This window comes from Lycorma delicatula, chromosome 7 (genome assembly GCF_047948215.1).
Source record: "Lycorma delicatula isolate Av1 chromosome 7, ASM4794821v1, whole genome shotgun sequence".
NCBI lineage: Eukaryota > Metazoa > Arthropoda > Insecta > Hemiptera > Fulgoridae > Lycorma > Lycorma delicatula.
The window spans coordinates 87,036,520-87,062,433 of record NC_134461.1 but is presented as its reverse complement, the minus strand read 5'-3'; the positions used below and the strand labels follow the sequence as shown (position 1 = coordinate 87,062,433).

Here is a 25,914-nt window from a genome sequence, read left to right as displayed (position 1 = left end):
TGAGGACTAAGTAGTTTCTCACTGCCTTCTTCCTTGAGACTTATATATATTTTTATATTAGTTATGCCAAGCTTAGGAAAGAAATAGAATTGATATTCAGCTCTGAAAGTGACACCTTCACTCAATTTACTGTACGGACTAGCTATAGATTGTGAACATTAATATTATCAGAAAAAGCAACTCAGATGGGTGATTCTTGTATTTCAGTTATTTTTCATGCAACGCATCTACAAAAAGCTACAAGAAAGACTGAAACATATAAGTAAAAAACAAAAAATTAATGTACCAGTTTCTGTCATGAAGCAATATGTAATATATACTGCTTCAACTCAGCAGAGGATCATTGAATAATTTTACACAATAACTTTACAAGCAATTACTTATTAAATCTTAATTTGTTGTGAACTTTGTAAAGTCAAAATTAAACATGAAATCAATAAAGTCTTAATTTTTTTTATTTTAACCACTTTTTTTTTTTAAAGTTTATTTTATTTTAATCATGTTAGTATTTAAAAAGATATATAAGTAGGCCTACTAAGTAATGTTGTCTATATGATAAAAGTAAAAAAAAATTAAGCCCAAAAAAGTGGTACCTGTGTAAAAAAAAAAATAAGAATAATAATAAAAATAAGAAATAGAATGCAGATAACAATTTAGAGTACTATTGACTTTAAAAATGATGACACTAAGCAATCATGCCAACAAAAATTATTTTAAAATTGCTTTCTTATGTAATTTTTTATCTACTTTTCAAAGAAAGGTATACCTTGGTCTCATGATGATAGTGTGGTGAAAAACTTTCTTTACACTTTGAGGTACAGAGCATATGAAAATAACCCATTCATTTAAATTGTAGTTTCCTGTATATATATATATATATATTTCAGGTATTTTATGTGTATTTATTTCATATATATATATATATATATATATATATATCTGAAATTATGCATGTGAAAATTTGATTAAGATTCGTTGAGTTGTTAAGTTACTCTCAATTTAATGTTGAAAAAATTTGAGCAGGGTAAGTTAGAAACATGGTTTGTGATGGTGCTGCAAGTTAGCACATTGACATTTCTTTATCTGTGGTATCTATTGTTAGCAATATTAAATGAAATTAAAAAGGTAATATTAAAACAAAATTAAATTGATGAAAAGTCAGTCTTTTTTTGTTTCTAAAATCTGTCACTTTAGTTACCAGGAAAAAATTACTGAAAAATTCATTAAGAGGGATCATTGAAATCTATGAATTTGGTGAAAATAAGGCTTCAATATAAATAAAAAATAAACAAATATATGGAATTGAAAATCTTCTCCTTTGGTGAAATTAATTTGATAAACTTTTTAAAAGAATAAAACCAACCACAAAATTGTTTTATATCTTATTTATTTAAATTGTGAGAAGAGAATTTTTTGTTGAAAAAATTCTGAGAATGTAAAATTTTATCACGAAGAAGCCAAATCCTATCCAATAAGAGAAGTTAATTCTAAAGAGATGTTTCACATATTTCATGCCTTCAAAAACTGTATCATTAAAATGCATATTTAAAAAATACAAGGGGTTGAGGTTAAAAAACAACTATTGAAGCTAAATAATAAATGTCCCTTTAAAAAAATTAAATGTTACAGGCATGTGTACACCATCTATTATTATTTTCTGAAATATATATTAAGCAAGTGAATGAAAAAAAATCATAATATGAGGGTAGAGCTCCCAAACAATGTATAAGATAACTTACAAGGATACAACCATAGTTATAATTAATTTATCATGTAAATTCCTTTGAATTCAGTTCATGTACAGCAATATGATGAATGAACAAGCAAACACAAAAAAAAACATTAATAGTTTAAGTTCAGTAAACACAAGCATACCAAGATAAAGATATTCCAATCAACATTAAGACAATTCTTCAATTTTATTTACAAAGAGAGAGAATTGACTTTTTTTTTGACAGGTGGAAAAAATCACAGTGACTGTATTTTTTAGTAACATTGAATTAAGTACCTTGGGTGTAAGAGGTTGGTGTAAAGCTGTAATATCATGTCTCATTCTTACAGCTGGTTTCTCTTCTGGATGCCATTCAGATAATAATTCATATACTGACAAAATAAAACTACGATCTACTTGTATCGAAAATTCTTGAACCAATAACTTTACAAACCTGAACAAGTAAAAAAAAAAAATGTAAATATGTCTTAGAGAAAATGGATTAACAACAAATAAAGATGCTAGGAAGAACTAGGTTTTATTTGAAGTTACTTCAGCAATACGTCTATTGGGCAGTAAACATTAAACAGTTCCTATATTGGCCCACAAGTAAATCATCAGATGATAATGATGCTCTGGCTCTATCAGGCCAATATCTATCAGGCTCTGAATCTATCAGGATTTGTCTCATTCACAGAAGTAAAGAAAAGGATCAAGGTCCCTTCCATGCAGCATTACTCTGTAACAATAATCTGCCAAAAGATTAGGGCATCAGAGTATTTTTACGTAGGATAGGAATAACATTTTATTGATTGAAAATCCTACATTAGCTAGATTAGCCATTCATAGGCTAGATTAGCCTAGAAAAAATATATGCTGTAACAAAAAGGTTGGTCTTTTTTTTGGTCAGTCAGTCAGGTAAAATGTACATACACAAATTATTGACAAAAAATTTTTAAATTGATTTTTTTGAACTGGTAAATTATTTATATAGATTCTATTATTCAAATCAGAACAAAAAATCAAACTGAGGACTGTTTAGATTTATTCTTACAAACCTAAGGCACTATCTGTTTTAGTTGATCATTATGTCATTTATCAATAGAGCTTTTTCTTTTTCCTGTTTAGCCTCCGGTAACTACCGTTTAGATAATACTTCAGAGGATGAATGAGGATGATATGTATGAGTGTAGTCTTGTACATTCTCAGTTCGACCATTCCTGAGATGTGTGGTTAATTGAAACCCAACCACCAAAGAACACCGGTATCCACAATCTAGTATACACAAATTACACAAATCTGTGTAAAAATAACTGGCTTTACTAGGATTTGAACGCTGGAACTCTCGACTGCCAAATCAGCTGATTTGGGAAGACGCGTTCACCACTAGACCAACCCGGTGGGTTATTTATCAATAGAGCTAATGTTTGGTTATTTAACGTTGTATATGAATGTTTTTGTTGATAAATTTAATGCATCTATACAAACTATTGTGCAAATTTGCAAGTAGGTGTGAAAAATTGGCTAACATGAAAAAAAGGATTTAGAACATAATAATCAAGTTGTAGGTTGTAATGCTAATGTTAATGTTAATGCATTGATAATTTTTAAAAAAATGATCATATATCATTCAACATAACTTTAAGAAATTTGTATCAGATCATGAGAATCTGTAAAACCTCTGTGCTGTGATACTTCTGTGGCAGATCACAATGAAGACAGGTAATGTTTTTGATTCAAACAATAGGGTCAAGTAAGCTGTTGGATTTTGTTTATTGCTTTGGGTTCTACATATCATACAGCAGTCATGTCTTAGTGCAATTAAATCTTTTCTATGGCATTTTTTAATGTTTAAAGATTTCACTACCATTTTTTGCTTCTGCAATATATTAAAAATTATTTTAAAATCATTTATCTTGGACAAAAATGTATTGTTCTCTGTTTTGCTTTTTTCATCTCAGACTTCTTACTTTTGTTAATGGTGCCTATCTTCAAAAGTTAGAAAATTCTTTACATACATATTTCCTATTGCGATCTTGGTTTTTACATGATGCGATGTAAAATTTTCATGCTGCAGTAAATTCTTTCTATTATGTTCTGTTTCTACGAGATATTTAAAAAATTTTATACGTTGTATATAATACCTGTATTTACTTATTGTCTCTATGGATGAATACACACCTACTCTGTCCACTTAAAGTACTAATTAACTCCTAAAAATCTTAATTCCATTAAGTTGAGAGTCATTTAAAATAATTTTACAGCATTATCACATTTCATTGTTCTGTTCAACCACACTAAATATCATGCAGCCTCACTAGATTATGTTGTTATAAGGGTAATGTTTATTCAAAACTTTATGTATATTACAATATTTACTACTACACTTTAAAATATTAATTTTATATACTTTATCATGACTGTTAAAGAAATATTATTATTATTATACCATGACAAAACTATAATTCAAATATAATAGTTCAGTAATACACTGGAAGTGAATGTTTAGAAAATAACCTTAGATTATCGTAATTAATTGTAAACTGAGTATACTAAAAATATAATAAACATTTATCTAAATTCATATTAAAGACTAAAAATTTACGTGTAGAATGTAAAATATTATTCAGTTAATACTTACTTATAAATATCATGGTTGTGTGACAGCTTATTTCTTTTCATAACAACTAATTCCACACAAGGTTTTATTCCTACTTTACGTATGACAAGCTGAGGCACTGGTGTTACATTCAATACTGTTGGAAATACTGCGTCTGACAGCTGATTGTCTACCTTTAGTAAAAAAATGCAATTGATAATTTTCTATGAACATGTAAAAAAAAAATCTCAATCAAATTTATACATCAAATATATTCTCTGTTAATAGGAAGTGAAGGATATATATATATATATATATACATTATGGATGATGGACATGCGATTAATGTCTGCCTACCTACTTTGATAAACACTAAAATACACAGGTAGATGATTTTATATATATATATATATATATATATATATATACCACTAATGTAATATATATATATAATTTTTTTTGATTTTATTTATCACACCAGTTTTGAAAAGTGGTACTTTTTTTACTTTAATCCCTCAATTAATTTATTTTTTCAAGATTGCAAAGCAATTCTGATCTTTAAATAAATAAACTCTCAGTTATTTTAAAAATCTGTTAAATTTAAAGCAATTATAGACCAGCATTAGACATTGATTTCAGAAAAATTTGTTCACTCTGTAGCTGATGTAATTGAGAAAATTAATGTTTCTAACAAAAAGGTAACATGAATCAGGTTTCGGGAGTGAAAAGGGCGAAAACTAAAAAACCGGCACGAGTGACGGACGAAAATCGCATATAGCTCGTCCGGAAATCACTGTAGAAAAAAAATAGTCAAAATTTTAGATAATCACTTAACCTATAAATTTAGAAATTGTAGATAACGCTTCCATAATTAGGTCATGTGCAATACGCAAAAAGTGCGAAAAAATGAACATGACATTTTAGACTCCTTAGCTTTCTTATTTTTTCTCAAAAAACTACAAAATTTTGTGGAAAAATAACATTAATGTTGTTTAAAACGTACCTCCAAGCTGGATTCTGTTACTATAAACTATAATTATAAATATAATTATTGCAAAAAAACTGGGAAGTGTCAATATTTTTTGAGCGTACAGAGATTTCTGGATCTATTAGGACTAAATTTTAAAAACAGGCAAAATGTGACTATTTCTTGCTCAAGAAATTATTATTCAACTCATTTTTCTATTTTTAAATAATGTTTATAAAATTTTGCAATATTCTAAAATACAATATCTCAGCGAAAAATGCATATATTTAAATGAAACATCAAACACATCTGAAAGTACTTACTTTTCTTTACATTTAAGTTTCGAAAAATTTTAATCAGTTTAGTATTGAGATACTAAACTTTGCAATAAAGTTTTTTATTGCAAAATTTGTATCTCCGAACCTAAAAACATTAAGGACTGAAATTTGAAGAACTGATTAAGGAATGTTTAAACATTGATTTGATGCGTGTTTCAAATTTTTTATTGCAAAATTGTCCAAGAATAGCGATAACACAACACTGATCGCCTGATCGAGTTTGCATTAGTAGCAAAGCGTGATATCGAATGCTTCATGGTTCTCGAGCGCTTGCAAGTTAGTAAACAAGGAGCTTCTTACTGTCGCAGAATTGATGATTTTTTAAGTGAGGTACAAACCGCGTCACAGTGTCGAACAACACCGAACTGCGTAACATCGTTCCAACGACGGTTCCAACTCGAGATGCCCAGTTACGACAGTAGTTGCGGCGTTCCTCGTCCCACCGCGGGCACTGGAATATCACGTGTTCCGGCGTGTCTAACTTCCGACAGTAGGGGCAGAAGAGGTCTTCAGCTCTTCTTCGTCCACACAGGTTTGAACGAAAGACACATGGCCAGTCAGGAATTGTGTTAGCCAGAATCCCAGTTCGCCAAACTTCCTCCCGGTTCACGGCTCAATGTGCGTGATCAAACGATGCGCCCACCTCCCTTTCGTGGACGCATCCCACCTGGCTTGCCAATCTCTGTAGACAGTTGCATTGGCATCATTCTTAGACACACCCTGACAAAACTTGCGCACGAGCCGCCACCAGATGCTGAAGTGGCGGCATCCCAGTCACCACCAGCACCGCCTCTGTCTCGACTGAGGCGTATGCCGAAGTCACCTTAAGAGCCATACGGTGCTATTCTCCAACAGTCTTCTGTTATGCCCTACCACCATGGCTCTCTTCTACACTGGAGCGCCATAAAAGAGAATAGAGGTCGCCACATGCACGTACAGGGCTCCCTAACGTTCGAGAGTAACTTAACCAAATTCTTGACAGCCTGACCAGCTTCCTCACTCACCACCTGGACGATGAGTGAATGACAGCCTATTGTCCAACCACACTCCAAGATACTTGGCGGCCTCTCGTGATTGGACCATCGCTCCCTCCATCGAAATCGGGAAGGGCACCAGTCGCTGCCTTACCGCCATTGGGACAAGAGATTTATCGCAGGACAGATGGACTCCCACCCCGGCCATCCACTCACCGACCATCGCGATAGCAGCATTCGCGGCACGTGTCACCAACACTTTGGTCTTTGGCACCTCTACTACCACCAGGGCCAAATCATCAGCGTAGGCAGTAGGAGTGACAACCCGCGGGTATTGCAACCGGAGGACTTCATCGTACACGATATTCCAAATTCTAAAAGCGTATATGTAGGTGACAAAAATCATTGTTTACATTTAATAAGTAAAAGATTAATTGAGATCTAAATGAATATTTTTGTCAGTTGTTCATTTGTTTATGTATGCTGTTGAATATTATAATTATTATTATTAAATTATACTCTTCTGAATTTATATACTTTTCTACAAAATTAGCAAGTTTTTAAAATAAAAAATTCAGTACTGCAATTTAAACCTACAAGCAGTATTGACTCACTTCCACTTTTTGTGGTGCATACTGCAAGTTTTCTTCACAGGATGTAATAAATAACTGCTTTCAAGCAACCAATGACCTTCTATCAGAAATTAAAACCATATAAAAATAAAAATTCAAATTTTATAACAGTGCAACTAATCTTAAGAAATCAGTAACTTACTTGCAGTCTATGGATTTTACAGTGAAAATATGAATGATGATCTGATCTTCTATACTGTAACCAAAAAGCTGGACAATATCTTCTTCTAAGCTCGCCAAAAAATGGTTTAGTCATATGCATTTTCTCAAAATCAACCTGTAAAAAGAAATCAATAAAGTTAAATTAAAAAATATATAAAATTGTTATTTAATGAAAATATTACATTTCAGATTCATTAGCCTTATGTTTAGCAATCAACACTTCACGTAGCCCAACAGGTGACAAAAAATCTGGTAAGATTTACTATGTTTTTGTCTATGATGAGCTGGAAATTTGATTAATTTAAAAGTATAAACTTTTTGTGACAACAGACTGAATACCAAATTTTATAATAAAATGTCTTTAATAGCTTCTTTAAAACATTTTCAGATGTCTTTACAATCATCTTCAGGTGCTATTATTCCCATTTTGATATCATCTGATGTTTTTGTACACAGCAAATATACAATCTTAAATCATGAATTATACAAATTACAAACTAAACTTAATAAAAACATTTGAATACAGATTCATCATAAACACAAACATTGGATAATAACAAAACTCAAAAAAATTTATCTCACAAACACACAACAAAAAACTTAGCACTGTACTAAAGAATAAAAAAGGATACATACCATTTACACTCTTATGTAAAAATTGTTTAAATATATTATTCACAGATGATGAAATGAACCTAATAAACAAAGGATTACGTAATTTATAGTAGAAAATAAAAAACTGACTTTTTAATAAATCATCTTAACAATCACAGAAAACAAATGACAAAAACATTGACATGGACACCCCATGACTTCCTTGTATGCCTATTAAATTACATACACACATTTTTTTAAAATGAAAAGTACAAAAAATTTTATTTCATTAATAACTAATGATATTTTTTCACTTTTTTTAAATGCTATTATTAAATTATGATTTATCGTAAAAGTTCTTTACAATCAGAGGTTAGTAATTATTAATAAATCAATACATTTAAATTTAAAAAAAAGGAGATGAAGTCGGATTGGAATCGATGTGCCTTCCCCTTGTAAGATTCAAATATTTCATTAATTAAAACTTTATTTGGCTATAACTCTAGAACCAATGAAAATAAGTACCACTTATGATGATAGTATCATTGAAAAGCTCTCAATGAGGGACTGCAGTTAAGAAAAAATTCAAAATCCAAATTTTTGGATTTTGTGCTTTTTTTGGACACTTTTGGTTCAGTCAATTGCAATCAAAAGGGAAAGTGTACAACTAGATGTTACAACCGTCCTAAATCCAAAATGTCAACATCCTGCAGCTTATCATTTTTGAGTTATGCGAGATACATACATACATATGTACGTACAGATGTCATGCCGAAACTAGTCAAAATTGATTCAGGGATGGTCAAAATGGATACTTCCATTGAAATGTGAAAACTGAAATTTTTCATGATCACAATACTTCCTTTACTTCATACAAGGAAATAAGAAAGTTGAAATGACAAACATAATCCACCCACAGAATTATATAAAATAACAGCAAACACATATAGCTTAACAATTAAAACAAAAACATAATTTAATAAAATCAGGGATTTAATAAAATCATAATTTAATAACATAATGGTCATCATTAACTGTCATATAAGTTATTGATTGCAGCTGCAACAGAACTTAAACAGAAATCAACCAAAAAATTCCAAACCATAGTTAAAAAGTAACATTAACTAATTCAAACATACAACAGTCAGCGAACAAAAATGTTCCCTTAAATAAATCCTGAAACACTAATACATCTTCTTGAAGTCTTACCAAAAATACACAAAGCAAAAAAATCCTATACACCTCATTAAAACTCTCCAAAATGCCTCTTCCCACAAACTTGCTTATTCATAGACAGTCATCAGAAAACACATAAACATATAAAAAACAGCAAAGACTTCATTAAAAAAATAAAAACACATCCCATAACACAACATTAAGCATCATTCAAAATAAAACCTAATACATTGTATACTATTAATATAATACCCACACAATATCAATATAATTACAGAAACATTCTACATTCTTAAGATCAAAATAACAAGTACTACAAGAATACATCTTAGAAATAATATATATATATATATATATATATATATTAAGTATTATTATTAAAAAAAAAACATTTAATTCAGATTTAAAAAAAAATGTTATACATAAGCTGATTGCTTTTCTACCAGTTTCCTATTGCAGCACCCTAGCTGACATGTTTCTACAGTGCAGAACAAAGTGTGTTTGCTCTAAGTAAGGTGTATTTGTATGTTAAGTATATGTTCATACACCAATAACAAACATGCTTTCTGACTATATAGTAGCACATATACGTTGATGATAGGCTCTTATTGAACCATGAGAACACAAGACAAGAGAAATATTAATATTCATAAAATATACCACAGATTAAATTTTAAAGTTAAATACAAATAAAATAAACAATTAAATTTTCTTAACCATCACCACAAAAAAAACAACTTACAAAAACACACTTTCACAGTATCCAATAAACAAATAACAAAACAAAGAGCAAGTGAATATATTTTGAAGTTACTGAAGCTATATCATAATAACAAACTTCATAAAATTTGGTTTGGTTTGTCTGAAAAGTTTATATTTTTTGATTAATAGAAAATTGCACATATAATTTTGGAGGGAAAGAAGGAAATATAGAACACAGATTCACACCAGAGTCCAACCCAAAATTTGAATTAAAGGGCAGAGAAGAAGAATCAAGATTAAAAACCATTAATACTGACATGTACAAAATCCTTCATTTGAGCTCGTTTCAAATCCTGCTTCCAGCGATCTTCAACCCATGATGCTAGTTCCAATGTTAAAAGTTTCCATTTATGTGCAACATTAACTTCCCAAATAGCAGATGAATCCAAGAGGGTTGCATACAACAATTCCTGAGATTTTTTACAAACATTTTTCTTATCTGACGTAGTCTATAAAAAATACATCAACATTATCAGTGCTATTTGTTCTATAAAACTACTCAAATATTTATAAAAATATGATACAGCAATTTAATCAAAAATAATAAATTAAAATAAAACTTATGATCGACTTACTAAAGAAAGTCCAATTCCTTTTAATGACAAAAACAGTTCTAAATTTGATTTTTCAGCATCAACTTTGGTCCTAGCCTGATATGCAAGTCTTTCATCCTGTGTAAACAAAAGAACTCTCTGTTGTCCTTCCAAATAGCTGACCCAGTATACAACAACCTTATCTTTCCTAGTCTTCTTCATCAACTGAAAGTAAGTAAATCATAAATCTATAAAAGTATGTCATGTATATACTTATAAACATTTGCATACAATTTGATATAGTTTTAAACACAGAAAATATTTTACAAATTACACTTTTTATTTAGTCCAACTCACTCATTGAAACTGATAAAATCTTTTCCATTATGAAAATGAATAAACTGGTTAAAAGAGAATTCAAGATAAGAGTCAATAATATTATTAAAAACATTGAACAGCAGTTGCAAGGATGAACCTTTAAGAATAAGTCCTTAAAGTCATTTTATTAGCCAGAAAAAATGTAGTGCAAAAACTCCCAAATTTTAAGAAAATTACTAACATAAAAAATTGTTATACATATTTTATTTTATGTTTGCAGTTATTAAAAGAAGGGTTCTAAACAGGTATAGGATACTCCAAGACACTTTGGCATGTATGTCTTGACATATGTGAAGCATAACCTACCAACTGAAACGCAAAACAAATTTTCAACATATTGTTAGTTTTACATACCAAATAGTTACAAGTCAAATGAGGATCAGAATTACTGTAAGATTCTTAACTAAGTAAATTACCTGCAATGAATATTATCAATACTAAAAATCTACAGTCATAACATATTAACTTAGTAATGAATGTCACAAGTATTTAATGTCACAAGTATTTCAAAGTTTTATCTTTTTTTTAATAATTTCATAAAACCAAAGGATAAAATTTGAATGTATATTTACATATTACCTGAGTTTACTTTTTTACTTATAATTAGAGCAAATCTTTATTTTTATTTAGTTTTCTAACGATAACAAAAAAGTGGAGTTATTGGCCATAGCATCAACAATGATTCACAGATAATTTTCTTTCATCACTTTTCTTTCAATTTTCTTTCTATCTAATAAATGCCAGCTAATGTTGATTGGCATTTACTGTTAGTCATTCATCAAAAAATGCCTACAGAATATAAGCATCCTTGCAGGTAATTTATTTAAACAATAATGTCTTGTTATTATAAATAATATTTATAAATACCTGAGTTTTATGCAACTCATCAGATTCTGAGTCATCACTACTACTACTGCTTCCATCTGCTGGGGCTGTTGAAAGTCTTTTTAAACTAGCAGATAACTTAGCAGTAACAGTTGGTGTTGTGACTGGGACTGTACTTGAAGGCTGCTGCTGTTTAACAATATGAAAACTTACTCGTTCTTGACCAAAACCATCCTGTAAAATAAATTAAAAAAATTATGCAAATAAGTACCAAGCCTTACTGGGATTAAAACCCAGAACCTTCTTGATGAAAGGTGAAAATGCCAACATCAGCAACATTAAGTATGTTGAGAGATACTAAACAATGAATATTTCAACAAAATTATGGATATATAATTGTATAATATTTGTGATATGTAGTTTTTTGTAAAAATACAAATTACATGAAATATTTTAAATATTAAAAAATGTAAATTACCTTCCAGAAATCAGCAACAAAATCTTTACTCTTCTTATTATATACATTCCAGAGTAACAAACGCTCTTTTGATGGATCATCCCATGTATATAACACAGATTGATATGGACTCAATAATGCCACCTAAAGAATACAAATTTAGAAAATGTATGAGTTTTACATTGTTCAGATTAAAAAGATTTAATTTATTAAGAGTGTGAAAATGAAAAACCAGTTAAAAATATAATAAATACAATTTAATATATAAAAATACAATTTATAATTAAGGCCAGTGGCATAGTAAGTGTATGATAAGGTTTATATGAGTATAATGGACAAGTTCAGACAAGATCAAATGTAAAATCTTACAGCTGTATAATGGTAGAAAATTTGGGATTTGGGGATCATTACGGGAAAAATTGAGAAGCAAGGACTCTGGGTTCATCCTTATAAAAAAAAAGAAAGAAGAGGTTTACTGAACATCTCTAATACTTTAATCAATGTAATCTAAATATTTAGACAATTACTAGAAAATAAACATATAAAATAATTTTTTTATAAGACAGTCGCATGGTTACTTGATTCCCATCAGCAGAAGGATTTTGTTCATCAGCACACTAGCAATCATTCACTTATTAGTTGTTAGTTTGATTGCTCACTACCTAGTACCATATGTGATTATACATCTATTAGATTTCAACACTTTCCAGGGTTAAGAAAAAAATCAAAGAGGAGACAATCAAATAGCAATATATTTGTTTTAATAAAGTATTACAAAATTTTACTGTAAATAATTATGAAAATAAATTATTTATATTTTTCTAAAATTTTACATTAAAAAATAATTACATACTATTTATTTATTTAAAAAAACAACTCAACTTTAATACAGTAGAATCTCGCTTATTCGACATAAACGACGGCAGAAAATCAGATAAGCAAAAATGTTGGGTAATAGGGAGGTGTTAAAAGAAAGCCTATTAAATGTCAAACTATGTTATAATTTTACTCATTACAAACCTAATAATCAAGTTTTACAACAAAACAGGAAAAATTAACTGAAAACAGAACTTACAGTTACGAATTGTTTGAAGTTTAATACAGTACATAAAGTACTTCAAAAGTTCAGTCCTGTGGTAATTGAAAGAAATGTTTGAGTATAGTCTGCTTTCCTGACAAGTGCCATTTCTTCGCTGCCAAGTCTCGCCACCTTTGCAGCATCATTATGTCAATTCCTGTAGCTTCTTCTTGTTGTTCAATTAATTGTAATTTCTAGAACCTTAAATCCATTATGTGAAATTCTTTGAGGCTCAACAGTTGGTGCTTGATCTTGATTTTTGATTTTGTTGTCATCTCAGTTGACAAGAGTGGCAATTGCTTCATCAGTTATTTCATACTGATCATCATCCTTCATCCAACTTTTGATTTCTTACAAAGATGCATCCTAACATCCAGGATGTGTTGCACTAAAGGTAGAATGGTTTTTTCGGTTTCGTCTGAGTTTTCTGTTTTCATATTTTTCATCATTACTTTTTCCATCATTTGGCAACTGCTGTAGTCCTTATGTCAACTCAGGCACATGTAACCCAATAACATGTCTTGTCAATAATCATATCTTGTACTTCTTCAATTTCTTCTATCAATGTGGACAGTAGCTTCCTGTGATAGTTCCTCTTTATCATTTCCAAAATGCCCTGATCCATAGGTTGGCATGTGGCAATTACATTGGGGGGGGGGGGGACAGAAATATTGCCTTAATGTCACCATCTTGAAGCTCCTCTGCACCAGGGTGCGTTGGAGCATTATGTAGCAACAAAACAACTTTTCTGGGTAAATTAATTTTCATTCAGAAACTTCTTTGTTGAAGGAATTTTCATTGAAGGAAAATCCATGCACTTTTCTAACTATAATATTTTATAAATAGAGCTTTTTTTGAAAATGCTTTAAAGGCTTGTTAGCTACTAACAGACATTTTAATCATCTTTTCCATTTTATCTTTATTATACATAGGAAAATTATTTTCCCAACCTAGTTCTTCAATTACTTCTCTGCACATGGGTATATGTTTATGATTCATCTTAAAATCAATAAGAGAACACTCAAATCCTACATTTCTAAGAACATGGTAAATTATTAGCTCACAATTAATAGAATTCTTTCATTTTCATTTATAATTTAGATTTATTGTCTTTAAATTATCTTTTATTGTCTTTATTATTATTTAATGATTGCTTATTATTTCAATAAAATTTTGAGATAAAAATATTTTATAACAGATTATTTTTTTTTATCAAGAGAAAATAAGAATCTTTTCTATTGATTGTCTGTTACAAATATATAGTAGTCCAATGTTGTGAGATATGGTAAGATCTTGGTGAGATATGGCAAGACTTACCTACTTCATAGCAAAAGTGATTAAGTTAAGTGATTTTACCACTAAAATTTTCTTCTGTATAACTGAGACTGAGTACGCTCGCCCTCGTATGCTTGAAGAGATTGCGACGGCGCTCAAAGATGTTGCTCCAGGGAAAGCATTAGGGTTCGATGGTATCAATCTGAAATTTTTATTAAACTGCGGAAAATACGTAAAACTTTGGCTGGCCAGATTCTTCACTGACATAATGCAGACCAGTAACGTGCCTAGAGAGTTCAAGCGATTGAAGGTAGTAGCCATTTTGAAACCAGGGAAACCAGCAAACTTACCTAAGAGCTACAGGCCTATATCATTGCTATCAGTGACATATAAATTACTAGAAAGGCTTATCTACAACAGAATCTGTCAGAGGATATATGATGTTATACCAATTGAACAAGCAGGCTTTAGGCCAAAATGAAGTTGCACCGACCAGGTTCTCTCGCTTACAATGTACATTGAAGCGGGGTTCCAAAGAAATTTTAAAACCTCTGCTGCGTTCGTTGTTTTATCAGCTGCTTACGACACTGTCTGGAGAGAAGGCATGATGTGTAAGGTCCTCCATGTAATCCCATGCAAACTAACATTTCGCCTTCTTATTAACATGTTGAACGACAGAATGTTCCAAGTTACAATGGGATTTGATATAAGCTCACCAAGGAAACTCCAGAACGGCCTGCCACAAGGGTCAGTACTTGCACCTCTCCTTTTCAGCCTCTATGTTGCAGACATGCCAGAGACAAGATCTAAAAAGCATGATGACGCCGATGAATGGGTGCTAACAATAAAATGTAAATCATCTGAAGAGTCAGAGGAGGTCCTGATGGCTGACCTGGAGAAATCGGGAAGGTACTTTCGGAGATGGTGCTTCAACCAAATGCTAGTAAAACAGAGGTGTCATGCTTCCATCTGAGTAACAAGTTCGTAAATAGGGAGCTTAAAATTCTATTCGAGAATACATGGCTCTTACACAATAAGACACCAAAACACCTAGGTATGACACTTGATAGAACGCTTCATTTAAGGAGCATCTAATGAAAACTGCAGAGAAATTGAAAGCGAAAAACAACATCATACATAAGCTCTGTGGAACAACGTGGGGAGCATCATCTTCCACTGTGCGCAAATCGGCTCTGAACCTGGTTATCTCGGCTGCTGAATATTATGCGCCAGTGCGGCTTAACAGCTCGTATGTTCGTAGAATTGATGTTCAACTTAATGACACTATGAGAATGATTGCCAGGGTTATTAGGTCTACTCCCACAGAATGGCTCCCGGTGTTCAGCCAAATACCACCCCTGAACCTGCACCATATGAACGCTCTTGTAAGAGAGTACACGAAAATTATGGACAATCGAAACCTGCCAATACATGAGGACATTGAGGATGCAAATCGTGGTCGCCTTCAGTCTAGAAAGCCACCTATCAAAACAGCAATTGCTGCCACAGAGGGCAGATTTAATCTAACTGACGCCTGGCGAATGGACCACAAAGCACAATAACCAAATCCCATGTATTACTCAAAGGCCGCCGGGTTTTGACTTGCCACGTAAGACATGGTCAACGCTAAACAGAATATGGACTCAGCATGGTAGGTGCGCCTATTTCCTGTATAAATGGGGTAAAACACCGATGCCCCTTTGTGAGTGTAGTGAAAATCAAACTATCAGACACATCACAGAAGTTGACCCTAGAACAGCTTATGAAGGGAATCCTGAAGATTTCCTGATGGCGACTCCAGAATCGATAGCATATATTAGTTTGTTAAATCTTTGTTTATAATTTTGACTGTAATTGGTATTATGTTTTAATGTCATACGCTAAATAAATAAATTCTATATAACAAAATACAGATATGATTAAAAAATTGAATCATGTTAAAGAAAATTCTTTTGTATAATAAAGAAATGGAACAAAAGTTTAAAATTAAAAAATATTTTGAAAATTGTAGTCAGAACATCAACTACTAAAATTGGTCTCATCATATCAAGACCAAAAAGCACCTGGGAGTTGCAGAACCACATTCTAGAAAACACCAATTAAGAATCTTAGAGCTGTTGCAATATTATACAATTTAAAAGGATTTTCAAAATGGAAGAGATCTGAATTGATAAGTAATATCTACAGAGTAGTGAGAGTTCCATTTGATGAAGATGACCTTAAAAAATGTATAATTCATCAACTGAAAAAAAAAGTCGCACATAAGAACAAGATCAATGTTCCAGTTAATTCATGCAAACCACAAACAATCGAAGGCTCTTATGAAACTACAATATGTAATTTTCAAGAAGAATGTGGCTCAAGATTTTAGTTTCAATGATATGGCTGTTCTGGATAAAGAAGAAAGAAAACAGGCATTTGAAATTTCAGAAGGTAAGTTAAGATTTATGAAGAAATTTAGATTTATAGAGGTCAATTATTCAATCAACTAGAATAAGGTTATAGAAGTTGAAAATTCAATCAATACTATGATCAAACGGGCAAAACAAAAAGGCAAACATCAAAAGGGGGATAAATTAAAATAGCTGCTGATCATCCTGGTTTTCATCATTCAATTTGAAAGGCGATGAATTCAGACGTAAAGGAATCAGAATTTATTTATTCAATATGTTGGGAAAATTTTATCTTTGAATGAACAAATGGAGATAACTCAGGTAAGATTTAATATTAAGATCATTAATGTACTTAGGGTAGTGGTAGACATGGAAGACCTGTATAAATAATGAAATTGGCTGAAGATTTGAGAATAAAAAAATGTATAGTAGAGTTGAAAATAAAGATAACTAGGGTTGTCCTAGAGCTATTGTCACAGCTTTAACTCATCAACGGGATAATATTCTCATTACACTGGTTCGAGATAGAGGGAAGAAATGTATCAGATAAGGCAGAAAATTACAATGGGAACTTACACATGAGCTGTGTAAACATATTGTAAATCCTATAGAAGATATTGGAGATTAAGATAATACTTTGGAAGATATAAAAAATATAGAAGAAAAAATATATATTCAGATTAAAATTGTGTGTGTCAAGAATATTAATAATATATTATCTACAAAGGTGTAACCATTTTGATGTAATTACTAATATGAAGGCTTTATTAGGCAAATCAAATTACTGCAAAAAAAATGTGATAAAGCATAGAATGTTGATAGGCCAATGCCTGAACATAATTGTACACTGAAATCTTGTAAAATGTGCATGAAAGAGGACCATAATGAAGAATATGCAACCATATACTGTAAGGACTACAGTCGATATTGATATGAACAGTGTATGATGGAACACAAGGTAAAAAATGGTGTATATGTAAAATGTGCAATTATGTTTTTAAGAGAAATGAATATCAGCAGTGTGGATACTTAAAATGTAAGAATTGTCTTGAGCATGTAGAGAGAGCACGTCATAAATGTTACAAGTTAGCAAAAGATTCAAAACTTCAAAACGAGGAAGGTGTAAAGGTAAGAAGTGTACTGAAGGTTGCACTAATGAAAACAAATTTTGTCAGTATACAACAAAATACACGTATTTATTCTTCGATTATGAGGCTGTGCAAGAAACTGGAGAAAATAAATCAAATCTTGTAATTGTTAACAACTATTGTAGAAAGACTTGGAAATTTTACTATAATGACTCATTTTGTAATTGGTTGATAAGTAAAGAGCATTTAATTACACATGTATAACACATTACGGAAAAAGATATGATCCACAATTTATTCTATGATACTGTGTAGAGGACACGTTTGCACCTTTTAATATACAAAGCAACAATACTTATAATGATAAATTGATATGAGATTAAAATTATAGATAGCTCTAACTTTGATGCCTCACCTTTAGCATCTTTCCTAAAGACTTATGGACTTACTGAAATGAAGATATGGGGTACTTTTCACATTTCTTCAACAAATGTGAAAACCTGAATTATATTGAACCTACTCCTGATGGTAATTATTATGGTGCAAATACTATGAAATCTAAAGCTAGAGAAAAGTTCTTGAAATGGCATGCAAGTAGAATAGAAGAAAATTATGTCCTTGACTTTAAGAAAGAACAAGAAGAATATTGCGAGTCTGATGTAGATATTGTGAGAGAGGTTGTCTGGAATTAAAAAATCAGTATTTGGAAATTAATAACATTAACCTACTTCAGTGTAATACAATAGCCAGTGTATGTATGGCTATTTGTAGAGCAAAATAGATTGAAGAAAAAACTATAGTTGTTATACAACCAGACAGAAAAGAAAAATGTAGTAAAGTAGTCAGTCAGTGGGCTTATTACATTTACTAGAGTACAGCATGCCTTAAATGGTAGAGAAGTAGTGAGAAATGGGAGAGAATATGTGTAGCTAAGGTAGATGGTTTTAATCAAATAACAAATACTATTTATCAATATCACAAATTTTACTGGTTGTGTAAAATATTACAATCCAGATACTATAAACGATGTTAATACACACAGTAGGTCTGAAAAGTTTCCAACTAAATTTCTGTAGTCTATACAAGTAGCGCCATCTCTCGGACAACCAAGCAACTAACTACGTAGTACGATGTCTGACGAATGTGTGTACAAAATTTCATCACATTTCGTTACTCCGGTCCCGAGTTATATAAGGCCGCGTACGTTGTGTTCATGTGAACTTGTGCGAGCTCACAACATGGAACACAGAAGCGCGATAAAATTTTGTGTTCGACTTCAAAAATCTTTCGATGAAACATATTCTATGATACAACAAGCATTCGGTGATGAAGCCGCATCTACTACAATATACACATGGTGGAACCGTTTTAAGACGGTAGAGAGTCGTTGGATGACGATTAACGAAGCGGGAGACCGTCAACAGTTGTTCACAACAAAAATGTTACGAAAGTTTGCGTGCTCCTGCTCGATCAACCTCATCTTACTCTTCGGGCCATAGCAGAAGAACTAAACATCGGTAAAGACGCGGTAAGTACAATTCTAGTAGAAAAACTGAACCGCCGAAAAGTGTGCTCTCCTTTTGTCCCACACTTCTTGACCGAAGAACAAAAACAGATCCGTCTTTCTTGTGCTCAAGACTTCGTTGAAACTGACGATAGAGACAAGAATTTTTTGCAAACAATTCTAATTGGGAATGAAAGCTGGTGGGATTGACGCTTCGCAAACGAATCGTCAATCTGCTGCTTAGTTGAGTCCTGGAGCACAAAGACCAGCGAAAGTCAGGCAGCAAAAATGAAGAGTGAAAACTATATTGATTGCATTCTTCGACTAAAAGGGCCTGATTCATCATGAATTTGTACCAACTGGTCAAACCGTGAATTCTAAATTCTATTTGGAAGTAATGAAACGCCTGATGCGCATTCGTCGAATCCGGTCCGAGTACCGGCATCTGGGCAGTTGGACTCTCTTGCACGTCAATGCCCTGGCACACATGACAACAGTTTTAACACGTTATTACGCCGTAAATCAAATCATAGTCTTATCCCACCTGACATGGCTCAAGCAGACTATTTTCTGTTACCATTTTTAATAAACTACCAGCTCGTTTAAAAGATCTTCCTTCCAATTTTTTTTATTTATAATATAATTTATAGAAATAATGTAACTGTATCAATGATTTTTTAAATATTAAAAAAAGAAGATAAAAAAAGTTTTTTGTTTTCCATTTAACATATACATAAATTTGTTTTCAAACAATATCTTAATATATTTAATTCACTATTATTTCATGTATTTATTGATTCAATTTTTTTTTTTTTGCTTGATGAATAATTCACAACTGACGCTACAGAAAAAGCTTGAATGTGGGAATATGGAAACAGGATTATTTTGTAGCATATGAAAAATGTTATGCCTGACTGGGATTCAAACCCAGGATCCTCAGGTGAAAGGCTGAGAAGCTACCACTATAAGATCATTATTAATGTAGGTATTAAACACTTCTGTTTCAATTTTTTTTTTTAGAATTACTTTGTGATGCTGTTCTGTTCAAGGTTTTACAAAGATTTTCCTCAAACCACCCAGAAATATGATAGGCAATTCCTTTTTTGATCTGTGGAGTATTACACCTACCCATTCCTAATATGTTTAATGTACAAATTAAATAAAATATTAAACTATTATAATGAATATATTTGACAAAAATTAAAAATGTAATATTATTTTGAAATACTCAATTATTTATATTATAAAAACATTTTATAAACTCTTGCATAGTTCTGTGTAAGAAGACTGAATTTATTATTTTATATTGTTTAATATTTTCAGAAGGATTATACAAAACATAAATCAAATGAGAAAACTGAAAGAGTATAATGGTTTTTTATTTAATATTAAAATATATATTCTGTTTATACGAAAATTAAATTATTGTTACTGTAATTTGATGAAATAATTAAAAATTAAAAATAGACCATACACATAAACTCACTCACAACTATGATTTACTGCATACGCATATATGAAAAATACACAGTCAACCTAAACTGAAATTGAGGTTATGTTGTTTGTAGTCAATCTTAAACTGAGCGTAAGTGAAGAACAATTAAACTAATCTTCATCAAAGTTTTACATGCACAACTTTAGATACACTACACAGAATATCTAAATTTCAATGAAATTAATTAAGTAGATTTTCGAGCCAAAAATTTTTATAATGAATGTATTTTTGTAATAATCCTACCTCAAAACAAAGAAAAATCATTTTCACTCCCCAGTCATACCATGTGACTGAAAAAATCTCAAATTGAGGCAATGTTGTCTGTTAAAAAATAACAACTTAACCATCAGAATACAATAAACTTAAAAACCTATGTTGACTACTGACATTAGTTTTTTTTTAGGTTTTTCTGTTTACTATATTTGTGGTTGTTTATATTTTTTTAATATATATATATATAAATAAGGAAACCCCAATTTAAATGAATGATTATTTTCATACTCCTCACACCTCAAAACATAAAGAAAATTCAATCTCACCCACCATTCAAAAGTGCAACTGTGCAATCAAAAGTAATACCATACTTTTTTTAAAAAAGTCGGTAAAAACGACAAAGAAAGATTATTGTACAGAATAGAAATATATATAATTAAATAATTAAAAAATATGTATTACCAACCTGACCCATCTGTTGTTGATGAATTTTTAGGAATAGATCTTCACAAAGGTTATCAACTCTAACTGGAGCATCACCAGGTGTATAAGGTGAAAAAACAATGCAGAAAGGCCTCTCTCCGCCACCACTGACATCCACGCATAAACCACTCTAATTATAAATAAAAAGATTATAATGGTAGATTTAAAGAAACTTACAAATAAATAAAAAAAATAACCACAAAAAAATATATTCACTAAAAAAATTGTACATAAGATTTCAATATAAAATGGCTTATTTTAATAAGTAAATTATAAATAATAATCAGATACAAATTGTAAGAAAGCTAATCTCACAATAAGTATAGAAGTTAATTTGTATTCTTATATACTCTTTTTAAGTATTTATTTACTGTATTAATACAGTAATTAAAACTACACCAAAATAAATACTAAAGAATAAAACAAAATTGAAATAGAAAAAGGTTACAAGAAATAAAACCAATATAGATTTTTATGAAACTTGTGTTCAGAAATATTTACCTATACAATGCATAATTTAAAATAAAGACACTTTAAAAAGCAAAAAAAATATTTCATTTACTCATATGATGAAAAATATACTTCATACTTGTTATCATAGGTATGTCTTATAGGTATAATTTATATTGTCTGCTAAATACTAATGCAAATAAGTTAAAAAAAATAAGTTAAAAAAAATAAGTTAAAATAAGATTAAAAAAAATTCCTGCTGTAGAAGGTAATTGATATTACAAATCATTTTTGTATGAAAAAAGGTGTATACTAATTTCTAGGTGTAAAGTAGTTATATTTTTTACAGTATTTCATAGTATTAACAGTCTTTTGTATTTCTTATAGTTGTGACACTTGTAAAGTATCTTACAAGATGCAAGCAGTATAAGCTATTTATCTTCTCTAAATGTAACAATGTTCTCTGTTCGAATTTTGATGAACAAAATGAAGGTTAAAGGACTGAATATCATAGCATTTCAATGGGCTTGACAAGTTGATGTGCAACAGTTTTCATCTCACTTTCTCACCTTAGTAAGCCTGGCTGACATTAGATACATATTCTTAAGAAAGAATGGCCACACTATTTCTGGAGGTCTTATATCAGGTTATGGCACTTAAAATAAAGGCAATGTAAATAAATAAATAAAATAATGAACAAAAAAAGTAGTTATTTGTTCTAAAATATTTTACATACTATCTCACACTATTCACAGCAAAGTTCCAATTAGCCAAAGTAAAAGAAAGAAGCCAGTTTTAATACAAATATTAACTGAGAACAGATGCTCATATGCTGATCATTTTTGATCCCTTCAAAAATCATATTATTACTGTATGTTAATCATTTGCCATGTTGATTTCATAGAGAAAATTGATACATATAAAACAAAACATTCTTAAAAATTTATTCTTCTTCTCTAAAAACAGTCATGACTGTTTTTAAACTTTTGACTTTAGATGTATGAATTTTAACCCCTGATGATGGCTTCCAAGTAAGCCAAAAGATATAGAGTACATATCAACATGCTGGTAAGATGGATTATATTAATTGTTAATCTATTCTTTTAACATATCGGCAGTACCATGTTTGAAATATTATTTTTCTTGGTTTAAATTTGTCATTTTCTCTTTATTTCAATAGTACTTGTTTAATTTCAGTCTGTTCTTCATATCCATCATTTTAATTTAGATCTTTATTTAATCAGGCTACCAGAAAACATGATAATTTTGCTTGTTAATATACAAAAGTATAAATTGTAACTGAAAATCCAAAGACCAGAGCATATATAGTTTTCTTAATGGATGTTAGAAAGAATGCCCATTGAATATAAATTTAGTTGATTCAGCATAATTCAAAGAAAAGAATCCTGCAAAATAGAAAGAGAAGAGAGTGAGAAAGACTTGCCTAAGTTTTATAAAATTGCTGTACCCCACTTAACCTTATGAGATTTGGTCCATGTTCACTTATGGGAGAAGAAGGATTTAATCTTCTGAAATGAGTTTTTATGTTCTGTTAGGGGTTGTATAGGTCTGGAAACGATAAGAAATGGAATTATATAACATCTAGCAGTTAAGAAAAAATTGAAAAGGTGGATATTCATTAGGCTATAGACTATAGGTGGATTAGAGGCTATAGAAATAAATTGGTTTTTAAGTCATGTAGGATTTACAGACTGAAGCATATGAAAATTACTATATAGACAACTAATTGGCAATTTGGGTAATATATTTAAAAAAATGGAATTCCACCAACTAATATGGTGTAATCACACAATGATAATGAAAGACAGATAAACCTGAAGGGCTTCCCTGTATTGCCCTAACAGTCCCTTTCTTTTTTTTTCCCCGTTTAGCCTTCGGTAATTACCGTTCAGATAATACTTCAGAGGATGAGTGAGAATATGTATGAGTGTAAATGAATTTTAGTCTTGTACAGTCTCAGTTCGACCATTCCTGAGATGTATGGTTAATTGAAACCCAACCACCAAAGAACATCGGTATCCACGTTCTAGTATTCAAATCCGTGTAAAAATAACTGACTTTACTAGGACTTGAACAAGCCCTAACAGTCCCTGTATTCTCCTAACAGTACGAGGAGAAGAGGTTGTCCATGAACAATAAAAAACATGTTTACAGACAATCCATGAAACATTACAAACTCAGGAATAAATGAGATGACAACAAAGGGGATAATTGACAACAAAGCAATGACAAGCATTGCTTTAGTATGTGGGAAGCTGAGCAATTTATGGGACCTATAAAATAATATGCATTTAAATGATTTATATTTTCTGTTTCAGTTTTGGTTAATATAAAATACCCTTAGATCTAAATGACCTTGGATAACTGGTAAATTAGTATATTTATATCTCAAATTTAGCTCACCCTTTTAAAATACTGGTCAGGTTACCACAATGATAAACTGCAGGTTGGCGTCCAACTTGAGGATTCAAATCAATATAAACTATAAGCAAATGAAATAAATAAGGTAAATTAAAAAAATAAAAATAAAATAAATGGTTTGAAATTAATAAAATAAAGGAACCACACAAGTAAACAAAATAAAATATAAAATACATAAATGGAAGTTTCACTGTAAGAATGAAATATATATAAATAATTGTTGAAATAAACTCACTCCTCGATCCATTCTTAAAATAGTATGTTCAACAATAGTAATAGGAAAACGTTGGGATATAACTTTGCTGTCTCTGTATTTAACAAACATGTGCATAGAATCTGTATCTGGCCAAAATGGTATACACTAAAACACAAAAAAGAATTTACATATATATTAATAACAGTTACAATGAACAATGCTCAAAAGAAAACTTCAATAACAGAATATGTAATGCCTTTTTATGAATGGTTATGAGGAAGAATAAAAGGCCCTAGTAATAATATGAAAAGAGTTTGGGCCAAAAGTTATAATTAAAATATTATACTTTATATATAAAATTATAAATAAATACTTAATATACTTTATATAAATTAAAATATAATTGACTAGTAATTTCCTATAAGAATTATAAAACTACTAAGAAAAAATAATGATTAGTGGATTAGCTAGATAAAAATATAAACTAAAAATTAATTTACCACTATCATAAACAAAACAGTACTGATTTATAAAGACTATTATGGGCCAGTAAAATGACTGAAGGGATTTTTTTTAAATCATTAAACATATTATGGAGTACAATGTTTCAAACTCTGCCAAAATTTTGTTATACCCCTATGTTTTGTAACTTTGTATTTTAAACTTAGTAGAAATTGCAGTTGCTTTTACTTTATTCTAACATTGATTTGTAAGGTTATTGATTAAACGCAATCATCATTAAGGCTCCACTATCTATGAATAAAGATTACATTATATAGTACAGTGTAATATAATTTGAGTTAATCAAGAAGTGTAGTTAAACATAAACGTACCATAACAATACGTAATTGATGGAAAAAATAATACAATAATTATGCTGTAAAGTAATCTCTATGAATATTTAGTGCTATGTTGGTTATAAGTTAATTTCTCATGAAAGAGTTAAGCGAGTTAAAAAAAATCTTAAAAAAACATGCTTCAGTAGATTTTACTACTGCAATTTTATTAGAGTTGAGGTAAGCATAATTGCACCATTATTATTTCATACATCAATTATTTTATACATTTATATGGACTATAACTTACTTATTTATTCATTAATTTTTTACTTTGAATTACTGTCCGAGCTTCCTTTGCAAATGCTAAGGAAATGCTAAATACTAACAATAACAATAATAGTGCAAATGCT

General features: G+C 30.4%; 1 protein-coding gene across 1 annotated transcript in view; it reads right to left on the bottom strand.

The window, feature by feature from the left end:
• Positions 1-25,914, bottom strand: part of LOC142327391 (intermembrane lipid transfer protein VPS13A-like) — a 250,261-nt gene that overhangs the window by 26,201 nt on the left and 198,146 nt on the right. Inside the window, exons 48-56 of the mRNA XM_075370414.1 lie at positions 24,765-24,890; positions 21,621-21,767; positions 12,130-12,252; positions 11,694-11,885; positions 10,491-10,673; positions 10,173-10,364; positions 7,364-7,498; positions 4,353-4,504; positions 2,009-2,165 (exon numbers count right to left, since the gene is read on the bottom strand). Of these exons, the coding sequence (XP_075226529.1) occupies positions 2,009-2,165; positions 4,353-4,504; positions 7,364-7,498; positions 10,173-10,364; positions 10,491-10,673; positions 11,694-11,885; positions 12,130-12,252; positions 21,621-21,767; positions 24,765-24,890 (1,407 nt within the window). The remainder of the gene's footprint in view (positions 1-2,008; positions 2,166-4,352; positions 4,505-7,363; positions 7,499-10,172; positions 10,365-10,490; positions 10,674-11,693; positions 11,886-12,129; positions 12,253-21,620; positions 21,768-24,764; positions 24,891-25,914) is intronic.